The following is a 23,692-nucleotide window of genomic DNA, read 5'->3' as shown; positions in this document are numbered from 1 at the left end:
AACTGGCCAAACATACCCATAATTCTTTGCGTTCTGATGACGTTGCTGCCCACTTGGTCACATGTCTTAGCGATCTCTACATACACTACAGCAGTTCAAACATGGTTCAAAATAGTTATTTTGGTTAAATAACTAAAACATACTTTGTGCCACACTATGCAGAACACAACACACACCTTCTAGACCTTGTCAACAATACCTCTATAAAGTTTCAGATCTCTAGTCCTAACCTAATGGGAGCTAGGGAGCTTTCAGGATTTGGTATTACAGGTGGCACTGGTGGGCCAAAACCTCCCCAAAACCTCTCCTAAACTTCTCCAAAACCTCTCCAAAACCTCTCCTAAACCTCTCCAAGTGACCACATTTTGCTAAATGCTTTTACTCACTTCTATGCTATTAGAAAAAAAACATACTAAAGACTTAAAATGACTTACACGTCCTTTTTACATTCATTCAAACACTGTTGAACATATTTGTTCTCATAAATCACATGTATGTGGCTGCTGGCTCTGGGAGGCGGGACTTAGCTCTGTTGAGCTCAGAGAGATGACGCAACGCATTGACGCTCCACAGTGGGAGCGCTTGCTGGACGTCGGGGGCTGTCCCGGGGTGAAGACTAAACAGAAAAAGGCGGGGATAGTTTCATTGTGTAGGCAGCAACCTGAAGAAAACAAACATACCCGGGAACACGGTGCAGGGCGAGGAGACGGAACGAGGTCGGTAAATGAAGCTAGCAGACAGTTAGCATGGACTCTACAGGACAATATTCATAACCTGGATGAATTCTTTACATCTGTGGACACTTCCGGACTACAGGAATATTAATAAGCCAGGAAAGGACGGGGGTTGAGCGTTTAGGACAGCCTACAGGTAGGTTCTCCTTTTCTTTTATCAATATCATGAGACTAAGATGATGAAGAATGCTTTGGTGCTTGTGATTCCAGTCAGATGAAGTGAATGAGTGAAGTCCAGAGAATGTGACCAATCAGAGTGGAGGCTCTGCTCCGTCTCCTGATGCTAGCCACTGGCCCAGCAGGAGAAGGCTTTTAACGGCCCGCTGTTCTGGTCCAGCGGGGGGGTCCTGGCGCCATGCGGCCGCTGTTTAAACTCTAATATCTCTCTCTCTCTCTCTCTCTCTCTCTCTCTCTCTCTCTCTCTCTCTCTCTCTCTCTCTCTCTCTCTCTCTCTCTCTCTCTCTCTCTCTCTCTCTCTCTCTCTCTCTCTCTCTCTCTATATTGTTGATCAGCTGATAGTATATGAGTATAGTGATGTTATAGTGTCTCCTGTCTCATGGTGTGTCTCTGGTTGTTGACTTCACAGCTCGTCTGTGGGACGGGACACTTCTGACTTCAGGACGTCCGTCTGGAATTAGTTCCCACTGAAGAACAAGAATGACTTCTCCACAAAAGGTGAAATCACTTTGACTCAAAGTGTTTGTATTAGTTTAGTCATTGCATGCTACATGTATCTCCTCTTTACTTTAGATATCAACATTAGTATTTCATCAGTTACTGATAGTAAGAAAAAGAAGAATAGTTTCCCCAAAATAAACTGGAAGGCCTCAACAATGCAGCATTAATATTGATTGATTGACATTATTACATATTGGATCATTTTATGTAAATTAGGGCTGTCAATCGATTAAAATTTGATCACGATTAACCGCATAACTGTCCATAGTTAACTCGTTATTAATCGCAAATTAATCACACATATTTAGTCTGTTCTAAATGTACTTTAAAGGGATATGTTTTTGACCTTTGTAATACTCGGGTGGTATTTGTGACTTAACGTTCTCCGGTGCTGACTCAGTTCACATCGACAGTTCATTAAATTACCTTTAGTCTCGTGGAGAGAACCATCTGGAAGGGTTTTGAAACTCAACTTGTCCTCCGTAAACACAATTCATTACACCACAACATTGGTCTGCACCCCCGAGCTGGCTTTAAACTGACTGGCGGGCAGTGTCGGGTTACAGTAACGTACTTTTTTGGGGTAAAAAGTAGTGTAACGCGCTACTACTGAAAATGTTGGTAACAAAACGTAGTTCCTTTTTCAATTCAGCGCAACGTTACTTTTCCCAGGGACAGATTTGACAGCGACGCTGCCTTCTCAGCTGCTCGCTCACAAGCTCCACACGGGACGTGACAGAGGCTGGTAGCAGAGCAACGCTGCAGCCAACGCTAACTTTCCCGAGCGTTTTAAGCCTCGTGGCTTTTTTGCTGGACGGCGCTCTGAGCGGAGAGCTTCGTGACACATGCCACTACCTCGCTGAGGACTGGCGGTTAAATCGGTCGTCCAATCGGAGTGCGCCATGCAGACACAAAGCTGACAACCTCACAGATGGATGCGGTGGAGACGGGACTACACGCATCCGACCGCTGTGCATTCAACCCGCGCTGGACTCGTTCATAATCAATCAGCCGTCACTCTGTGAGGAGAGAATCCAGCCTGCAGTGGAGTTCAGACACTTCACTGATAAACCAGAGATCGGCTTTATGATCAAAGATAATTTTTGTATAATTAACTTCAGTCTCTGCCAGAGACGCCTGTTTTTAAAATTATATACAATTATAAAACCTATCCTAATTGTACAATCCTCCTTAGTTATAGTCTGAGATCACTGGACCAGTAACTATATAGTGTAGACTACTGTACATTCATGTAACAGCAGGGAGAGGACACCTCAATGGTTTTTGTATATATTATTATATTATATCATTATATTTTGCTGTTTTTTTAAAAACTGATGAATACACTGTTACAGTCATGTTTACAGTGTACATTGAGTTTATCACTTAATTGTCTTTTTATAGTTTCTAGATTTCAGTTTTTCGTGTCTTTCTTTTGTCCATACTATATATATGAGGAAGCAAAGCATATCATATGTAAAGAATGTTGGGACCATCCAGTAGTGGGCTAACCATGATCTTTTTCAAACAAAGGATTTCCAGCCAACATGTGCTCAGAGACAATGGGCCTGAGACAAAGAAACGGCCTACGTGGAAAATTCCAATCCATGTCTCCTCAGAAAAGAGGGTGAAGCCATTTCACGGCAAACAACCAGCAAGTCACACGTAGGTGCTACTGCACAAAATGGCCACAGGTCCGAGAATTCTGATCTCCCATTGGCTCCTGGGACCATAAAACAGCATGGAGCCAGACCTGAGCCATAAATAGCCTGACCACCCAAAAATCCCAGTCTTCCGCTGGTGGCTCACGCTGCTGCAGGAAGCACACAATCGATTGTGCTAAAAACTTCCATTTCTGAACAAAGTGTATTTAATTAAGGGGATCCTGGAAACACACGTCGTGTTTTAATGCTGCAGAGAGAACAACAACGATGTAGTCTAGAAGAAAATCGGACACGGGCACTGTTGTTTCTTCAAACTCGATCTGTCTCTGTGCCACTTCCAGTAACAGCTGTAGAGCTGGGTGGGTCGTGCTCTACACTATATATATGTTATATATGGGTCTCATTCCTGAGCGAGTAATTGTATGTTTTGAGCACAGAGAACTATATTTTGCAAGCACATGTACATTGCATTTTGAACAAAAATTAACACTTGCAAAAAATAAGGTTTGAGTAAAAAAAAAAAACTATTTCGTGCACAATAAATGTATTTGCATGTCTTTCTCTGCTCGCAGGTAGACGCTGCTGCGCTCCGGTCATGTCTCCCTCGCTCTCAACCTCTTCTCTCTACGCGCTCAACTCTAGACACGCTCGCTCAGATTTTCACAGCGTTACAAGTGTGCCACAAAACCAACCAATCGGAGAATTAAAGGTCAATTCTGATTGGCAGTTCGTCTCCAATTAAATTTCAAGTAGCAGGAAACAAGAATCTAGGAGGAACAGTGTTTTTCAGTCAACACCTGTGTCACTGCCCGATGTGAGTCGAGTGCAGATGTGAGTCGCACATGCTCAGATTTAAACTATTTACGGCATAACGTGTCATACTGACGTTTGTGAAATCTATAAAATATGGTTTTCCCGGGAGACATGACCGGAGCGCAGCAGCGTCTACCTGCGAGTAGAGAAAGACATGCAAATACATTTATTGTGCACGGAATAGGTTTTTGTTTACTCAAACTACATAATTGTTTACGAGTGTTAATTTCTGTTGAAAATGCAATGTATTGTGCTTGCAAAATATAGTTTTCTGTGCTCAAAACTTTACTCGCTCAGGAATGAGACACATATATAACGCCATAATCTCCGTCTATTCAAGGCAAGTGTGTGGCACTTTCAGCAGGTGACGTCGGTATCTTTGTAGTGTGTTGCCGTACTCAGTAAGCACCTCATAGGATCTTGGTGTTGAAGCATTAAGCGTTGAATGCGTGGTGGCACATCTCCCAGTACCTTTGTCGAAATCGCAATCAGTGGTTTGTGATCAGTCTCTAACACCACTTGCCATCAAACAGTTGCTGTACTGTCCTGTGAAAAACCTCTGGAGCTGAGGCAATTCCAAAAGGCATACGCGGAAAACAAGGTCTGCCAAAGGGAGTGTTGAACGTTTGCACTTTCTTCATCCAGCTTAATTTGGTAGAACCCTGATGATGCATCCAACTTGGAAAAGAAACGTGCTCCAGCCATCGCACTTGTAATGTCTGACTTTGTTGGCAGTCTGTAGTGATCTCTTTTGATCCACTTATTCAAATCTCTTGCACAGTCTCAGATCTCCGTTCTTTTTTTCCACAATGACTAAGTAATTTACCCAATCTGTGGATTCTTGCACTCTTCTTACTATCCCTTTGTCTATCAGGGATTTCAGTTTTTTTCTTAGTCTCTCTTTCAGAGCGTATATCACTGGCTCTGCATCAGTGGCGGCCGTTGGTCTTTCAAAGAGGGGAAGCTCATTTTCGGCCTACATCATAAAAATTATCCATTTATTCATACACAAATTCTGCCCTACGTTCCTTTTCAAGAAAATGCTCTGTGACCCTGTCGTACCAACTACGCGTCTTTTCCAGTGACTCGACCAGTGTCCTCTCAATGGCCGGCAGAGCTAGGCTGCTTAAACGGCCTTGGCCCATTGTGTTACGGGTGTAGGACTTGAGCCGCTTTAAACAGGAGAAGCTCCTTTCTACACCTGCAGATGTAGTTCCAGTTGTTGCCACTAATGAGAACAGTTTGTAAAGCTGAGGCATTGCACTGTCCAACTCCATGTCTTTAAGGAACACCAAATAATCACACAGCTTTCCTGTGTTACAAAAATAAGCATCTTATACTGTATGCAGTTACAGCTAAGAAAGTCTAGTGGTGTAAAAGTTATTTGCTTCTGTTGATGTCTGCAGCTATTGCGCAGTGCAACTCTATGTCTTTCTTCCGTCAATTACAGGTAAATAAGCAATTGGCTAGCAAGTTCGCCAAGCAAATACCAAGAAATAGGTTGCAGCAGTTTGTCTTTCTACTACACTTGCAAAATCTGCGATGGGACTGAGCTTGAATAGCTTCGGTGACTTTTTATAGTACAAAATCGCTGTCAATCAAAAGGAGATGCAGTCTTTCGACAGACCCTCCAATCATCACCAGCTCACTTCTCCACTCACCCCCAGAGACGCTGAGCGTCCTTGGGCGGGACATAATCGCAGCATTTATCCAATGACCGTCTAGTTTCCAGGCACTGAAAAAGCTGTTCAAAGCAGCCCCATTAAAGTCAGTGGACGCCAGGGTTCAACAGGGAAATGCACTGTGACGCTACGGAAATGTATGAGAAGGAAATCGAGTCAGTCGATCTGCTATATGTAGCTGATTCTGAACGAACTTGTCTTGATGAACGTGTTCTCACGCATTTTTAGTCAATAAAATGTTAACACAATAGTACATATTTGACCATTTAAAATTTAAAAAGACGAGCTTCCCTTGCAGTCTTAAAGAAATCGCCTCTGCATTGTCTCTCAGCTGTATCTTGTACTCTTTATGTAAGCAGCCGACACCCTGGAATACATCCTTGTACTCTCTCACTATCTCTGCAGTGCAATCTGCACATGTGTCCATATGCTTTTTAGCGGCACCCCTAGGTGTCACTATAGAGCTATCAATGACATGGACTCTCTTAATTAGCCCAAAGGACAAACAGTGCATTTATAGTGCGTCCTTCTCCTGAAAGAGTGGCTCTGAAAACACCCTTGTATGGGATCGGTTGATTGTTAAATGCTCTTAAGTTCAGTTTCTCACCTTTCTCACCAGGGTCTCACCTTTGGCTTTTTGTTAATCTTCTTGAAGTATTCCATTGGCAGGACGTTTACCTGTGCACCGGTGTCAACTTTCATTGGAACTGTTACTCCATCCACACTCAAAGGTGCTATCCATTCGTCCTCATTGTCATCCATATCAGTCAGTGTCACTGCTTCCACATACAGTGGTTCTCCGTCCTCACTTTCACTTTGCTCTTTTGCCTGCCAGATGACATGTAATTTCTTCTTTGTTAAACAGAACCTGGCAAAGTGATTTTTCCCCCCCCCCCCCCCCACACTTCTGACAGTCTTTGCCATATGCCGGGCACTCTTTTGGGGCATGCTTACTCCCACATCTTCCACAGTCTTTGCCCTGTGGTTTCCATTTGGGTTTCTGTGACTGCCGTTTATCTGGCCTCTTTTTGTGCTTTGTGTGTTTGTTTGTTTTTTGTTTGTTTTTTTAAGATACATTTTTTAAAAACAGACAGAAAACAAAAACAGACAAAAATACAAACAGGAATCGCACCTTGCCTAGTCGCTCTCCTCCAATTCTTGTGATGCTGAGGTCATTAGGACTGATACTTGTGCTGCTGCATTTTCCATAGGTCTATAGTCGATGATTTAGCTTTGTTAATCCTTGCTGTAGAGAGCTCAAGCATAACTATGTCCAGAAAATACGGCAACCACTGTTTTATACAAAGCGAGTGCGGGGGGATCCAGCGCTGAGCTATCATTTTCTTGGTCGCAGTTGATCCGGCTAGCCAAATTTTCTCCCAAGTAGGTGTAATTTAGAGTCATCATTAAGTAACAAAACCATCGGGTCAGTAGGAAGTCGACATCCTATCACATCAGATATTATTGATATTGTTTTATTCCAGAACTCATGCACCTGTTCACACTCCCAGACCATGTGCAGGAAAGTTCCAGTTTGTTCAGGTTGGCAGAACGTGCAATAGGGAGTAGGGATGACTTTAGAGACGTATCTCTTCTGAGGGGTCCAATATGTCCTATGACATATGTTGAAGTGGATCTGCTTTTGATTTGGGTTCTTGGAACAGTAGGAAATGTTGTCCCAAACTGTCTCCCAATTAATTACGTTCCCCTCCGGGCTCAGCTCTCGCTCCCATTTATTTACTATTGGGAGTTCTCCTACTGATACTTGCATTAGTTTAACATAAATCTTGGATGCTAATCCTCTCACAGGAGAATCAACAAGCCATTTAATGATTGGATGCATTTTAAGACCGTTCCCCCAGGGCACTCCATAACATTTTGAGATGAAGATAAAGGAAGAAAGATTTGGAAAGACTTTTTGGTGTAGCGCAGTTGCTCCTCCAACTGTTTAAAGTTGGTCAATGTGTTGGTGATAATAGGACCATATGCTAGCATACACTTTTTTGGACACACACCTGTGCAGTCTTAGCCTTCCAGTGAGGTTTTGCTCTATTTTTCTCCATGGGACTGTAGATGAGAGGTCCATCCACACTCTGAGGGCCCGTAGCTGAAAGGCTCTGTGGTACACTTTAAGGTTAGGAAGGGCAAGGCCTCCCTTGTCTGTGGTACGTTGCAGGGTAGAGTATTTTAGCCTGGGTTGTTTATTATTCCAAATATACTGCCGAATTACGGTATCAGGTTCTTCCAGAAATGTATTGGTGGGGGTAAGGGGATCATTGTACTTAAGAAATTCACACGAGGAATTATGTTCATTTTAACAACAGCAATCCTGGACCGTAGCAATGCCGGCAGCGCAGACCAATTGGCCAGATCTCTTTGAACACTACTTAGTATTAGAGGTCGACCGATAGTGGATTTTACCGATACCGATAGCTAGGTTGGGCCGTATTTGCCGATAACCGATTAATCGACCGATAATATTTAGAATTGATACTGGATAAAAACAAACATGACACTCCAGTAAAACAGTGCTGAACTTTATTATAAAAATAAAAAAACTGTATTGAACCATGAAAACATGCTAAATGAAATAAATATAAATAAATATTAAAATCAATAAAAGACATTCATTCAAACTGAAACAAAGTAATAAATAACAAATAAAAACAGTTAAACTCAACATGTAACTGTTTAACTGTACAGCAACGCTACACAAGCATGTGTGTTGTCTAAAACAGTTCTCCTACATATTTGGAGTCATCCAGTGCAAAAATAAACATAATGAGCATTATAATTCATATAAAGGACAAACTATTTACATTTCTTCAAAAAAGGCCCATGCCAAATCTCAAAACAGTGACGCCATTCTTCTCTGTAGAACGGTTTAGAACGGTAACAGACGATCTCTGACCTGGAGGGACAAAACAAAAGTAGCAGATAATAGCTGACCGACTGAATGCTAGTCTAAAAATTTACATTTATGAACTACTGCTCTTAACTGAAACCATTGAAGGAGTCAATTGTCATTTGCACAAACAGCTGTACACTTTGCCTTAAAAGCTAGCAGTGGGAGTTAATGTTACTTAGGAAATGTATATTTTAGCCCATACGAGAGAGAGAGTGAGGTAGGTAGGCTATGCATCATATTCTAGCATTGTAGATAAGTGGTTGTAATTGATCTTCATGGTAAATGTCCTGAGTAACATTATCTTCTTCTCACTTTGAAAGTGCTTATATTATGCTCATTTTCAGGTTCATAATTGTATTTTAAGGTTGTACCAGAATAGGTTTACATGGTTTAATTTTCTAAAAACACCATATTTTAGTTGTACTGCACCGCTCTCTCTCACTGCTGCAGATCCTCTTTTCAGCTGGTCTCTGTTTTAGCTACAGAGTGAGACCTCTTTTCTTCTTCTTCTTCTGGACTATCTTTGATTGCACTCGCACATGCTCAGTAGCTCAGATGTAGATCATGTCAGCTAGCTAGCTCCATAGACAGTAAAAGAAAGGCTGTTTCTACAACTTCGGTCAGTTACAAGGCAGGATTAGCTGGGAGACTTCTAAATGAGGGCGCACATGGAATTCTTTTGGAGATTATGGTGAACTTGTGTGTGTTGTAGCAGTGCTTTGCTATTGAGAATGAGGTAGCATGCTAGCGTTAGCATGCTAACGCTACGAGCTAATGGTTGCGGTTAGCCTGCTCGATTCGGCTTGTGACGTAGAAAGCCGTGCCGATTTTGACCAGCTCACCCAGAGACTGAAGGGAGGACACATTCAGAAACCGTATCTCACTCTAAACAGCATGGATGGATTTTTTTCAAAGTTTGTATGTGTGTGGAAGCACCAGAGACACAAAAGAACACCCCAAATCCCAGAAAAAGTGATTTTTTCATAATATGGGCACTTTAAGACAATAGAATAACTGCCACAAGGTGGCAGTGACAGGATGTAAGCAGTAGGGCCGAGGTCATCGATGTAAGCCTGCAACAGTGATTGATACATTTTTAAAAAGGAAAAATGCTGATTCTGATCTTATTAGGCTACAATGTGGCATTTTGTAACATTTTTGGTTGGTGGTGTGCCGCGGGATTTTCTTTAATGTAAAAAATGTGCCGTGGCTCAAAAAAAGTTGAAAAACACTGCTCTAAGTGAGGTCACTCATTTTTTAGGGTACAACGTTTTTAGTCACATACTGCAAACATCTCACTATCCGCGAGCTGCCTGTCCCCTGAACACACTGTAAAAAACGCGGTCTCTGTAGACAGTCCAGGCTCTACAAATGCCAACAAAAATAAACTGTGCCAAGCTGCAGCTCGGAACATACACAAACAGTGTTCCAGCCAATAACCGATGAAGGATTTTGGGGGGTTAGTGCGCAGAAGCAGGGAAGGGAGGGGGAGGGGAAGGGATGAGGAGGAGGGAGGGGCGAGCTAGTCTCGTTTAGTTTGAAGATACTTCGAACATCAACAAGAAGTAACGTCACCCAACATCACTTAAAGCACCTTCATTTTCAAAAAACACCATATTTTTGTTGTACTGCACATTGCTGCAGCTCCTATTTTCACCCTGTGTGTTGAGCTCTCTGTTTTAGCTACTGAGTGAGGCAACTAATAAAAGTTATAAAGAGTACATTTGCTTCCATAATAACATGTCTACAACCAGCACATATTTTCCTTCATTTTGTCATACATTTTTGTATGAAGAGTTAAAATTGTGAGTTAGAGCAAGTTCAGGGTTTAAAGAAGGTTGTTCACGAACTCTCTTTGTTTGTCTGTTGCTATAGAAACGGAAAAGAGGAGAGGGACCCAAACGTCACCACTGTCAGCACTGTGACGAATCCTTCAAATCATCTGGATATTTAAAGATTCATCAGAGAGTTCACACTGGAGAGAATCTACACAGCTGTGATCAATGTGGGGCAGCTTTCACACTACAGTGTTACCTAAAAATACATCAAGGCATTCACACTGGAGAGAAGGTGTACAGCTGTGATCAATGTGGGGCAGTTTTCAAACAACAGAGTCACCTAAAAAGCCATCAACGCATTCACACTGGAGAGAAGCCGTACAGCTGTGATCAATGTAGGGCAGCTTTCACACAACAGAGTAACCTAAAAAGACATCAACGCATTCACACTGGAGAGAAGCCGTACCGCTGTGATCAATGCCCAGAAGCTTTCGCAGTACAGAGTGCCCTAAAAAGCCATCAACGCATTCACACTGGAGAGAAGCCTTACAGCTGTGATCAATGTGGGGCAGCTTTCACACAACAGGGTCACCTAAAAAAACATCAACGTATTCACACTGGCGAGAAGCCGTATAGCTGTGATCAATGTGGGGCAGCTTTCGCAGTACAGGGTACCCTAAAAAGCCATCAACGCATTCACACTGGAGAGAAGCCGTACTGGTGTGAACAATGTGGGAAAACCTTTTCTCAGCATAGTCACCTTGCAAGCCATCAACGTGTTCACACTGGAGAGAAGCCGTACTGGTGTGAACAATGTGGGAAAACTTTTTCTCAGAATGGTCACCTTAAAAGACACCAGCTCGTTCACACTGGAGAGAATCTACACAGCTGTGATCAATGTGGGGCAGCTTTCACACTACAGAGTACCCTAAAAACACATCAACGCATTCACACTGGAGAGAAGCCGTACAGCTGTGAACAATGTGGAAAAACTTTTTATCACAGTAATAGCCTTAAAAAACACCAGCTCATTCACACTGCCTCGTGAACATGTTGTCAGAGCCAAACTGTGGCTACGACTACATATTACGCTTCTTTCCTTGTAAAGGGTTAGTCCTGATGCTGTGTGTTTTAATGATTACTTACTGAGAATATTGTTTTAAATGATTATTACTTTTTTGCCACTCATTAGCATTTTTCAGGGGCTTCGGATGCTCAAACTCATGGCATATTTCGTATTTTCCTCATATTGTGCGGCCCTAGCTGTTACAATGTTATCTTATTTGTGTTAAATGAAAAAGTAAAGGAAACTAGAGATTGCTGGCTTGAATGTCAAAGAAGGATAGATGGATCTAATGTCCCCTAATACACACCATGGCTCGGATAAAGGTTTTTTGACGTTCGTGAAATTTGATTGGAACATTGTTCTCATCTTTAGGAACATGTATAAAAAGAAATTTTTTTTTGCCTGAAAGTCAATAATGTTGGATTTTGTGTGCTAATTTTTATTCTGCAAACACGTTTAAGGACTTTAGGGTGCACAAAAACTCCCAAAACTTTGCAGCCATGTTCAAACCAGTAACTTTAACAGTGTTTCCTACAGGTGGTGGTGGGTGACGCAGGATGTGACGGCGCGGGATTGCTTGGTTCAGTAATAAACTAGTCAGATGAAGGTTTATGAACTATGTTTTTTAAATCAATGACTCCATAACATTAACATATAATTTAGAAAGAAATAACTATTAACATGTTAAACAACTTGACTAAAAGATGATACAGATGAAAATATTGCGACACTATGCTGCATCTGACACAATTTCAGGGCAGTTATTAGGGCTGCATCATATTAGGAAAATATGCGATATGCCCCAACGTTGTTGAATATCGCGATAATGATATTACTTACGATAAATAAACATGTTAAAATGTACTCAGTTCTGCCTTTCTGCTGCTTAGTATTCTGCTAAAATACAACAACTTGCTCGTTGAATTTAAAACAAATGAAATGAAAGTGTAGCCATGGTGTGTTTTGTTCATTATTTTTTTTTGCTAAATACCCATAATACTATACTATACTCCCATACAGAAAATTACATGTTATTATTAATCTCATCTCCTATCTCCTGTTAAATCACATAAGATTAGGGCTATCTAAGTTAAGTTCTTGTTCATTTTGTTTTGTAGATCATTGTTAATTTTTTGAAGTGCTGTCATGCACACGGCGCAAGACTTCACAAGGGGCTGGAGGCAGCTGGTCTGTGTGTGTTGTAAAAAATACACTGTTGTTTGGAAAAAAAATGTAATACAGATTTTATCTACCTGGGTGGTGCGTCCAAGTAGAACCTATGTATAGGAAACACTGCTTTAATATTTCGATCTGATATCACATTTGGGCTTGGGAGTGGCGTGTCTCTATAGCAACCCCTAATGAGTTTTAACCAGGGCTGTCAAACGATTCATTTTTTGAATCGCGATTAATCACTGAAGGTCTATAGTTAATCGCGATTAATCGCATATTTTATCACATGATTAAAATTCTAATATTTTGCATTTCAGAACAGTTTTTAAGTACATATTAACAATGGAAAGCCATTCTTACCAGCGTATCTTGATTGGGAATCAAATGAATGCAAAGAAAGTTACTTTATGAACTTGATTTTAAGATTTTTAATTATTTATTTACTGTAAACAAAAGAAAAATGTGTGAATCTGTCATTATTGCATAATTCCTCCAAGTACCTAACTAAAAAACTAAAAATCCCTCAGGGCTGTCTAGGGCTGACAGCCCTAGTTTTAACCTTTGACCGCATTTGTGACATCCTATAATATACTCACAAACTCAAAACAATGAAAACCTGTGAGCAATAGGAGACTAGAGGGATTTGGTTAATTCATGTTTAGCGCCCCCTAATCTGTAGAAGGCCTTAATTTGGACACATTTGGTTTGATAATCACAAAATTTGGTACGCACATTTCTCCGATTTACTTTTATTAGCTCCACCCAACTGGAAGTTGGCCATTTGTAATTGTATGCTCTCCAGTTATTGTTGTTTTGTAGTTTACCATCATATTATCTTCCTTTGTGGACTTTAATTTAATAATCTTTGTCTGACATTTCATATTCTCTGTATTTTCTGTGACTGAATGTGTTTTAAATCTGTTGAGGTCTGTTCAGACTGAAAGTAAAGACACTGATGATGTAATACAGTCAGAAAATAGAAAGCAAACAGCTGATTTATTCATCTGACTTGTAGAATAAAGTCAATGATTGAATTTTTTTTAAATGTTTTGGAATGTGGAACAATTACATGTAAATAAATGAAAGAAAAAGGCCACATGCTGATTATTAGTGACTTGATTTGATGGATTTATTCTTCCTGGTTAGGTATGTGTGTGTGACGTCATGGTGAATTGTCGTATACACGCTAGTCTGTAGGATGAGATTTGTCTCTGCAGTTCCAAAATACTTCATTCAGAATGGTGTGACACAGATTTTGCCTTTAACAAATATTAACACCCCCCCCCCTCCCTGTGATTTGGACATTGCGCTATAGTCCATATTGGGATTTCATTAAGGTTGGGGTTAATTGTGCCGCCCTAGTACCTTCCTAAAAAAACTAATTTTCTGCAGCACAGTTAGATCACAGCTTGTTGCGTCTCACTTAATACTGGACTTATTTCTGTTTTAAAACACTGAAGTTCTCCACGTGAAATGTAACGCCAACTTCACGGCCATTTCATGGAACATCAGTGTGGATTTCAGAGGTGGAATGTAACTAAGTACATTTACTCCAGTACTTGTACTTAAGTCCAAATGTCGAGGTACTTGTACTTTACTTGAGTCTTTTCTTTTCATGCCACCTTCTACTTCTACTCCACTACATTTCAGAGAGAAATATTGTACTTTTTACTCCACTACATTCATCTGTTACGGCTTTAGTTACTAGTTACTTTACACATTAAGATTTCTGCACACAAAACACATGTAGTTTATAAAATCTGATGTTTGATTCTAAAGTAAACTAGCCGACAATATAACGACTACAAGTCCAGCTGAGATGATGAGACCATTAAACACACAACTGGTTGGATCCTTTACACTTTCTAAAATATTTTAAAACTTTAACAACATTTTCCTGATGATACTCAGACTTTTACTGAAGTAACATTTTCACTGCAGGACTTTAATTTGTTTTTAAAAGAGTATTTTTACAGTGTGGTATTAGTACTTTTACTGCAGTAATCTGAATACTTCTTCCAGCGCTGGTGGATCTTAAGAAAGAGAAAATAAGTTTTTACAGAGTAACTTTACCTAAATTTAATAAAACGTTTCTGTGAAGTGTCTGTACTTTAATAACATAATTAAATTAAATATTTGTCGCATTTAGAGCTCTACTAACTAAACATACAATATACATTTTTCATCAATCTGGTGAACTTTGAGAGCCAAATTAAGAGGCTAGATCTAAGTAGTATCTGTGCTCTTGTAAACAATGTTGTTCTTGTAAGCGATTTAACCATGAACACATTTTTGTATAGTATACATTTGAGTCATCAAAAGGACAAGCTTTGCATGCTAAATTTGGACATTTAATTTTATAAAAACTTATTTCATATAGAGCATCCAATCTGTAAATTTAATATTAATTTTGTGAAACAAGAACCTTAAGCACTCATTCTTTAAAAAGTACACAACAGGTGTCTAAAGATGAAAATCTCATTCTGAAGGAAAGCATTTCATTCTCACGTTATGAGAGCGTTCTGTGAGACAGCAAAGACAAGATGATCTGCAGCTTAAGTCAACAGCATCACTTAAACCTAACAAACATCCATTAGACATCATTTTAATCTCAGTCTATTGATCCAAAGTGCAGCAGATCAAATAAATTAACAGCTATTGAATTAAAATAGTTCTACTGGATGATACCTTCATGGTGGACAATAAGATATATTATTTTCTAACTCTCCCTACCTCCCTTTTGACAAACTTTGCACCCTGATTTTGGACATTTAATGTTCCTGGGCTTTGAGAAGAACAGCTCTAATGCGCTCTAGACTCGACCCCCCAATTTTATTTCGATGCGAGGACACCACGAAGACTCCAGAGACTGTTGACATTCACTCCATGCAGATTTATTTCTTACATTTTAACAAACCGAGCTACCTCGGACACATCAACTGACCACCGGTGATAGTCAGTCAATAGACAACTGAATCTAAGTTTCATACGACTCTCTTCTTATACAGAGTTTTGGGCGGTGTCAGTTGGACACATTCACGCCTACAGTTACCTCATGTTAGTTACATCTTTAGATGGACCTGAACTGGTGATATTTTTACTTCTAACAGTCCTCTCATCTTCCTTAAGTACACCTAGGTCGTTGTGACCCAGACAATAACTAATAACGTACACTAGTCAAAAAATGGTTGACTTCAAATGACTTCACTTTATTTCATCCTGGAGGGTACTCAGCATGCAAACAATATCTAATAAAATATTTAAGAGTGTACTTTTTCCTACCACACAATATAATGTCTTCTATCTAGATGTTGATACATCAAGTTTTTTGTTTGATATTTGAGGGCCCAATCCCAAAATCCGGACTCACAGACTCACGGACTTTGGTGCGCGTTCTCGCGAAATTCGTAAGGGCCTAGGGTTGTCCCAATGTCGAATTTCAAAGGGCGTGAGGGTCGGAGACCATGGGGAAATCCGGAAATTACAAAGGTAAACAACAGCATGACACACGACCACAGAACACAGACCGGCCTGCTGTCCAGCTCGTAAAACAAGAGTTTGAAAATGTTTTGAATCAGGCAGCCGTCTCCTGGGCCTTGGCCATGTGGAGAGCAACAAACTTAAAATGAAAATTCCCAAACCGGCAAGTGTCAGCAACATCTTTGTTATTAAACCTCACCAAGGTAACATTTGATCTTGTGAAGTGCTGTCCCAATTCCATTTATACCTATCTGAGCCCATGTGGCCTCACACACTCACTCACTTAGCACCTGAGATCAATTAAAGGGATATTTCACCGCTGGAAAGCTGAATACATCTTTAAATTGGGTCACTTATGTAGTATAAATGTGAAAAAAAAAATTGAAATTGGTGCCTTCTAGGCCGAGAAAAGACAGGAAATGTGTTTTTGTCTCATGTGGATGAAAGACACCAAATCCCAGAATGCACTTGCTTCGCTTCTCTGAGTCCACTCCCAAGCCACGCCTACCGTTACAGACAGACAGACAGACAGACAGACAGACGGTCAACTCAATTCAACTGTGTTTTATTGTCATTTCAACCATATACACAAAACAACGTTTCATCGTGGCTCAAGTGGTGTTACACAATTCAGATATATAAAAACGACATTATATACAAACGACATACGAAACACATTATATGCTCCGTAAAGTTCAGCTAACACATACTAGCATTAGCGCTCGGTAGGCTGTAAACAGAGTATAAACACAGCCGTACATTTGTGTGGAATGTAGAATGGTCTCATCTAACAGTCACAAACTCCACCAGCGGTTAGCAGTTAGTTGGATACAAGCACCCCATTTCTGCAACAATCCATGTTAAAAAAGCCCACCTCCACTAGCTAGTCTTACCCGATGACAGAGCAGCAGGCCTGGTAGCTGGATAGTCCGGTACACTGTTGTTCAGCCATGTTTCCACAACAACAAAAACACAGCAGTCTCTGAACTCGCGTTGAAGTTGGAAGGCCGGGTAGCGTTAGCCTTCCACCGAGCTAGGAGTATGAGCTAGGGACATCCACCGCTGAGGATACCCCGTTACCGGTTAGCGTCATCGAGCAACACCGCAGGCTGATGTGCTGGTCTCCGTAGCAGGCGAACCCTGGCACAGGTGGCTGGCTAGTGTTAGCTTCCACCTAGCTCCAACTCCCTCGTCCCGCACACCACTGAGGATGTCCCCTTACCGGCTAGCAATGTATCCTGGTGGTACATGTGTGCGGTAGTTTGAATGCACATAATTGTTGTTCTAAAATTTCCTTCGGGATGAATAAATCTGTTTCTGCTGAGAAGCTAAGCGATGATTCAAGATGGCTGACACTCGTTTTTACCTCGGCAATCTCCGGAAAAAAGCCGCCAGTCCAACCCCCTATGGGCTATGTGGAAGTACTGGCTGTAGTTCTTTGCCTCTGGGCAAAAATCTTCCGATGACGCAAAAATCGTCGTTTTACATCATCGGAGGAATTTTTTCCAGACCCACAATACAGAGATCTCTCCTCTCAGGGGGACATGAGGGAGGGAAGCACGGTCATTCAAAAATACTACCGTGTTTCTACAGATACAAAGCTTAGTGCTAAATCGGTGAAGTATCCCTTTAAGTCTGTGAGTCTTTAGTCCTTAGTCCTCAGGGCTCACTTTGGGATTGGGCCCTAGAAGTTTAGCATGGACTTAAAGGCACAAACATTATTCCATGTCATCAGTCTCAGGTTCAGAAGAGTCTCCAGTCTGGTCTTCAGTCTCTGGTTGTAAAAGTGGATGTGAGTTCCTGGCTGGTTCTGGTCCTCCACAGTCCTCTCCATCAGCTTCTGTTTCCATCTGACCAACACATTTATGTGTTTTGATACGAGAACGCCGGGAAAATCTTTTGTTACAAACACTGCAGCTGAATCTTTTCTCTCCTGTGTGGACTGTCATGTGTGACCGTAAACTTTCTCTCTGTGTAAAAGATTTCTCACAGACTGAGCAGCTGAAAGTTTTTTCTCCTGTGTGGATTCTCATGTGTTGTTTTAGATTTCGCCTCTGTGTAAAAGATTTCTTACAGACTGAGCAGCTGAAAGGTTTTTCTCCTGTGTGAGTTTTCATGTGTGTCTGTAAACTTCCTCTCTGTGTAAAAGATTTCTTACAAACTGAGCAGCTGAAAGGTTTTTCTCCTGTGTGAGTTCTCATATGTCTATTCAGACTTCCCTTGTGGCCAAATCTTTTCCCACACTCAGAGCAGCTGAATCGTTTCTTACATCCTGAATCATGTTTCAGAGAGTTTAAAGCTGACTGAGGTTCTCTGGTCTCCTTCCAATCAGCACTGTCATCAGTCTCAGGATCAGAAGAGTCTCCAGTCTGGTCTTCAGTCTCTGGTTGTAAAAGTGGATGTGGATGTGAGTTCCTGGCTGGTTCTGGTCCTCCACAGTCCTCTCCATCAGCTTCTGTTTCCATGTGTTGAGTTTGTCTCTGATGAAACTGTGAGGACTGAGCTTTCTCTTCATCATCTTCACTCTTCACAGTGACAGGAGTGAATGGGAACTTGGTGATATCAGCCTCCTCCAGCCCTTGAAGCTGCTCTCCCTCCTGACTGCTCAACAGTTCCTCCTGTTCCTCTTTAATGTGTGGGGGGGGCTCTGGCTCCTCCTGGTCCACACTGGAGCTACACTCCTGCTGCTCAGGGGGAACCTCTTCTTTAACCACCAAGAGCTGCTGAACATCTGCAAGAAACACACACAGAGAGAGAGACAGTAACACAGACACAGAGAGACAGCATCAACAGTACATAGTCTCCTTTCAAATCTCTTTATGTGGTAAAAAAAATGGTATTTCATGTTTCTGCATACTAAGTTTCAGCCCGAGTGCTGTAAAGAATGACAATTATACCTGATGTTTATCTCACTCTTATTTAATTTTCTGGTCTTTGAATCCTACTTAAAGAACAGGGACTACTTTGTGTCTATAGATAAACATCTGAACGGACTAATATGAAATGTGGAGTTCCCCAAGGCTCCATTCTGGGGCCTCTTCTGTTTAACATCTACATGCTTCCACTGGCTCAGATAACAGAAGACAGTTGCACTGATTATTTGTCTATAGGCGTGATCACATCAACACAGTCACATGACTTCTCAAACCTGACGGAGGTTCTCCTCTCTCCTTCACAACGTCACAATTACCTTCTGTTTCCATGTGTTGAGTTTGTCTCTGATGAAACTGTGAGGACTGAGCTTCCTCTTCATCATCTTCACTCTTCACAGGGACAGGAGTGAATGGGAACTTGGTGATATCAGCCTCCTCCAGCCCTTGAAGCTGCTCTCCCTCCTGACTGCTCCACAGTTCCTCCTGTTCCTCTTTAATGTGTGGGGGGGGCTCCTTCTGCTCAGGGGGAACCTCTTCTTTAACCACCAACAGCTGCTGAACATCTGCAGGAAACAGGAAACACACAGAGAGAGAGACAGTAACAGACACAGAGAGACAGCATCAACAGTACATAGTCTCCTTTCAAATCTCTTTACGTGGTAAAAAAAAAACAGGGATTTCATGTTTCTGTATTCTAACTTTCAGCCCTAGTGCTGTAAAGAATGACAATTATACCTGAGGCTTATCTCACTCTTATTTAGTTTAGCTGGTTTGAATCCTACTAAAGAACAGGGACTACTTTGTGTCTATAGATAAACATCTGAGTGGACTAATATGAAATGCGGAGTTCCCCAAGGCTCCATTCTGGGGCCTCTTCTGTTTAACATCTACATGCTTCCACTGGCTCAGATAACAGAAGACAGTTGCACTGATTATTTGTCTATAAGCGGGATCACATAAACACACAGTCACATGACTTCTCAAACCTGACGGAGGTTCTCCTCTCTTCTTCACAACGTCACAATTACCTTCTGTTTCCATGTGTTGAGTTTGTCTCTGATGAAGCTGTGAGGACTGAGCTTCCTCTTCATCATCTTCACTCTTCACAGGGACAGGAGTGAATGGGAACTTGGTGATATCAGCCTCCTCCAGCCCTTGAAGCTGCTCTCCCTCCTGACTGCTCCACAGCTCCTCCTGTTCCTCTTTAATGTGTGGGGGGGGCTCGGCTCCTGCTGGTCCACACTGGAGCTACACTCCTGCTGCTCCTCTTCACCAACAATCACTTCCAGAACGTCTGGAGTTAAAGCTGAAACACAGACAGACGTACATTAAATATCAGTCTCAACAATACTTTGCTAATTAGCTGAGATCACTCTGATGAGGACGCCGCCCCATAATGAAATCATCCGATTTATCCCAGGTCCCCAAAGATCATCATACAAAACTGAGCTTCCAAAACCCTTAAAAAAAACCTCATGCCTTCACTCGGCTCCAGCTGTAAAAGCTGTGTCGGTCTGTCTGAGAAAATCTCCGAACTGGAAGGTAAGATAACTTTGCTGCACCGGACCAGACAGCAGGGCTCCAGACTGTGGCCAAATGCTCGCATTTTGCAACCAACAGCTGTCAATCAAGGTAAACTACAGAGGTCTGTGGGTTAGATCACCTTGAAAGTGAACAATCATAGGAGGGCCAGTGCCTCCTTGGTTTCCGCCGCCAAAGTGTCAAAAGTCAGTTTCATTCACACGTGCAGAAATCAACTTGGAGAGCAGAGTTTACCTGTGAGAACATGTATGTCTTCCAGCGCTCGCAAAGCGGACACTCTGTGACGCGTGGTGGCTGCTCTGTACGCGTGCTGCTTAACCTTTCTTTCCTTCTCCCTTTGTTTTGTTTTAAAAGGGATATTTCACCGTTGGAAAGATGAATATATCTTTAAATTGGGTCACTTATGTAGTAGAAATGTGAAATCTGTCTAGAAATTGCTGGCTTCTAGGCCGAGAAAAGCCAGAAAATGTGTTTTTGGCTCATGTGCATGAAAGACACCAAATCCCAGAATGCACTTGCTTCGCTGCTTTAGCGTCTACTCCCAAGCCACGCCTACCGTTTACAGACAGTGAGACAGTCAACTCAACTTAAGTGTGTTTTATTGTCATTTCAATTATATACACGAAACGTTTCCCCGTAGCTCAAGTGGTTACACAATTAAAATATATAAAAACAAAATTATATAAAACGACATACGAAACATTGAGTGCACGCACATTATATGCTCCGTAAAGTTCAGCTAACACACAGCTACTAGCATTAGCGCTTGGTGGGCTGTTAACACTGAGTATAAACACAGCCGTACATTTGCGTGGAATGTAGAATGGTCGGCATTTAACAGTCACAAACTCCACCAGCAGTTAGCAGTTAGTTGGATACCAGGCAGTCCGTGTAAACGCAGCCCACCTCGACTAGAGAGTCTTACCCGGCGACAGAGCAGCCGGCCTGGTAGCTGGATAGTCCGATACAGCCATGTTTCCACAACAACAAAAACACAGCAGTCTCTGAACTCGCGTTGGGAGTTTCGTTGAAGTTGGATGTAGTCCAGTTTGTTGTCTAATGAGCGGACACTTGAAAGCAGGATTGATGGAACAGGTGGCCGGCTAACGTTAGCTTTGCACCGGCACACTCGTTCAACGTTCCCTGCTGATGATGTCCCTTTAACGGCCAGAGGCATCGAGCAACACCACTAGTCTCCATTCAGAGTATTCTGTCTGTAATAAAGTGTCCTGCATATTCTCCGATCTGTACCAATGTATCCCGGTGGTACACGTGTAGTTTGAATGCACATAATTGTTGTTCTAAAATTTCCTTCAGGATGAATAAATCTATCTATTTAAAAGTTTTCTGCTGAGAAGCCAGTAAGCGAGGATTCAAGATGGCTGATGCTTGTTTTGCCTCGGCAATCTTCTGAGAAAGACGACAGTCCAACCCCCTATGGGCTGGTTGAAAACATGCAGAAGTAGCTCCTACTACTGGCTGTAGTCCTTTGCCTCTGAGCAAAAATCCCTCCGATGACGGAAAATGACGATTTTTGCGTCATCAGAGGCCTTTTTCCAGACCCACAATACAGAGATCTCTAGTCTCAGGGGGACATGAGGGAGGGAAGCACGGTCATTCAAAAATACTACCGTGTTTCTACAGATACAAAACTTAATGCTAAATCAGTGAAGTATCCCTTTAACGCATCTGCCTGTTCAACTCTCGATTGTTGAATCGGTGCGTGAAGGATAACATCTGCGCGTGTGAAATGATATGATTTGCTCGTGAGCATGTTTTATCGCACTCGTGAGATATGACATAATCGTGACTTCATAGAAAACCTCCTTTTGTATGAAAACATGCAACTGATTAAGACAGACATTAAAAGAGTAGCTTCTTATTGTATAAGTGGTGCAGAGGTGCATGGAGCAAAGGTCTGTATTGCTGCTGCGCATGCTCTCTACTTATTTTACAATCCTCTTGTCAGAATGTTTTTCTGCCACAAACGCAAACGTTCCTTCGGGTAAACTCGCCGTATAACGCCGCGGCTTGCTGGTCCGATGTGCAGAATCAGGTGACTGCCGGGGCGGACTGATTATGCTCCGGATGTGGGCTGCGCACTGGATCACAGGTGTCCTCCTGTGTCGGGCGGTGGCACAATGGCCCAGCGATCAGGATTACAATAATAGGTTTATCCACTACAATTATCCAAGTTAATACGGACATCTGCGTTCAGACAGCCTGCGTCGGACGTCAGACGGTCCGGCAAAAACGGAGGTCTTTCCATTCATGTTGAATGGGAGTAGTGTGTTTAGGCTGTGGCGGGGGTTGCTGCAGGGGGCCAATCATGTTACAGAGATCAGACTTGTGGGTGTGTTTTGAGGTGGTATGAGAGTCCCAGACAGGAAACAGGAAACATCACTGCCTCTATCTCTGCCACAAGAAAGTTTCTAAACACCAAACACTAGCTCTGAACTGCCCGGGAGTTTGTGGAACAGCTACAACAGCTTTTCTTTCTCTCTTTCTCTGGGAAATGAAATTGTCAATCTGTTGCCTAAATTAAAGAAACTAACTTTAAAAGCAGCATACATTAAAGTGTTAGAAATTTTCAAAATACATTCCAACTAGTGCAAAAGAAATGGCACTGTCTGCCCCGAAATGGTTGCTTTTGAACCTAAGCAGCTCCAACATTTATGATAAAATGTACAGGTGTACAGTATAGTTTTAGAAGAAATATTAACAAAAAGAGAACAATCTTCACTGATTGATTTTCATGCCTAAAAAAGTAAATGTTACAAACTAAATAAGCAACCTTTTTGTTTTCATGCCTGAAAAAACTGATTAAACCAACTGACCTTAAAAACAACAAGGCCCAGTAATATAAAGACTACTCAGAGAGAGACTTCACTCTCTCGCTGTGTCACAGATCTCACAGAAAACGTGGTAGTTGATTCATAGGAAGATTCTAACTGACCAAGTCTTGTTGTTCTCACCTCTGTATTCTGAGGATACTGCTGTTGGAAATATCCGTGCTTAGTGTCATAGTGGAGTTTAACATTTCCACTCTTCCCAACTCCAACGGTCTCTGAGCTAATCAAACACAAGGGCTTCATGCTGGATTGGGGGGAAATGAACGCATATGTTTCAGTCCACTCGTCTTTGAAAACTCTGTATTCTTGTTTTCTTTTCTTTACATATTTGGAAAGTGACATCCTCACCACGACGTAGCCTTCACTGACAGAATACGCCCAAGTCTCACTTTCTCGTGCCCGCAAGACAGATGTGAACGCCAGTTAGCCGACCCTGAACTCACTATGAA

The 23,692-nt window shown here is 41.8% G+C and overlaps 1 protein-coding gene across 2 annotated transcripts; it reads left to right on the top strand.

The window, feature by feature from the left end:
• The first annotated feature begins 542 nt into the window (after positions 1-542).
• LOC116039185 (zinc finger protein 3-like) lies at positions 543-11,347 on the top strand. 2 transcript variants are annotated; one of them, XM_036008315.1, is made up of 5 exons: positions 543-870; positions 1,321-1,409; positions 10,355-10,484; positions 10,569-10,977; positions 11,146-11,347. In XM_036008315.1, exons 2-5 carry the CDS (start codon positions 1,392-1,394, stop codon positions 11,303-11,305), a joined length of 717 nt encoding a protein of 238 aa, XP_035864208.1. In that variant the 5' UTR covers positions 543-870; positions 1,321-1,391; the 3' UTR covers positions 11,306-11,347. The 2 variants fall into 2 exon arrangements, with proteins under 2 accessions (XP_035864208.1, XP_035864207.1); XM_036008314.1 differs by having other exon boundaries at positions 10,355-10,977.
• The last annotated feature ends 12,345 nt before the right edge of the window (positions 11,348-23,692 follow it).

Source organism: Sander lucioperca, chromosome 12, assembly GCF_008315115.2.
Source record: "Sander lucioperca isolate FBNREF2018 chromosome 12, SLUC_FBN_1.2, whole genome shotgun sequence".
Lineage (NCBI taxonomy): Eukaryota > Metazoa > Chordata > Actinopteri > Perciformes > Percidae > Sander > Sander lucioperca.
Note: the sequence above shows the minus strand (reverse complement) of the source record. Positions and strands in the feature narration are given on the sequence as shown.

Coding starts and splice junctions, on each gene's coding strand:
- LOC116039185 (XM_036008314.1), top strand. Junction 10,978..11,145: donor ACTGGAGAGAAGCCGTACTG/GTGTGAACAATG, acceptor GAATCTACACAG/CTGTGATCAATGTGGGGCAG.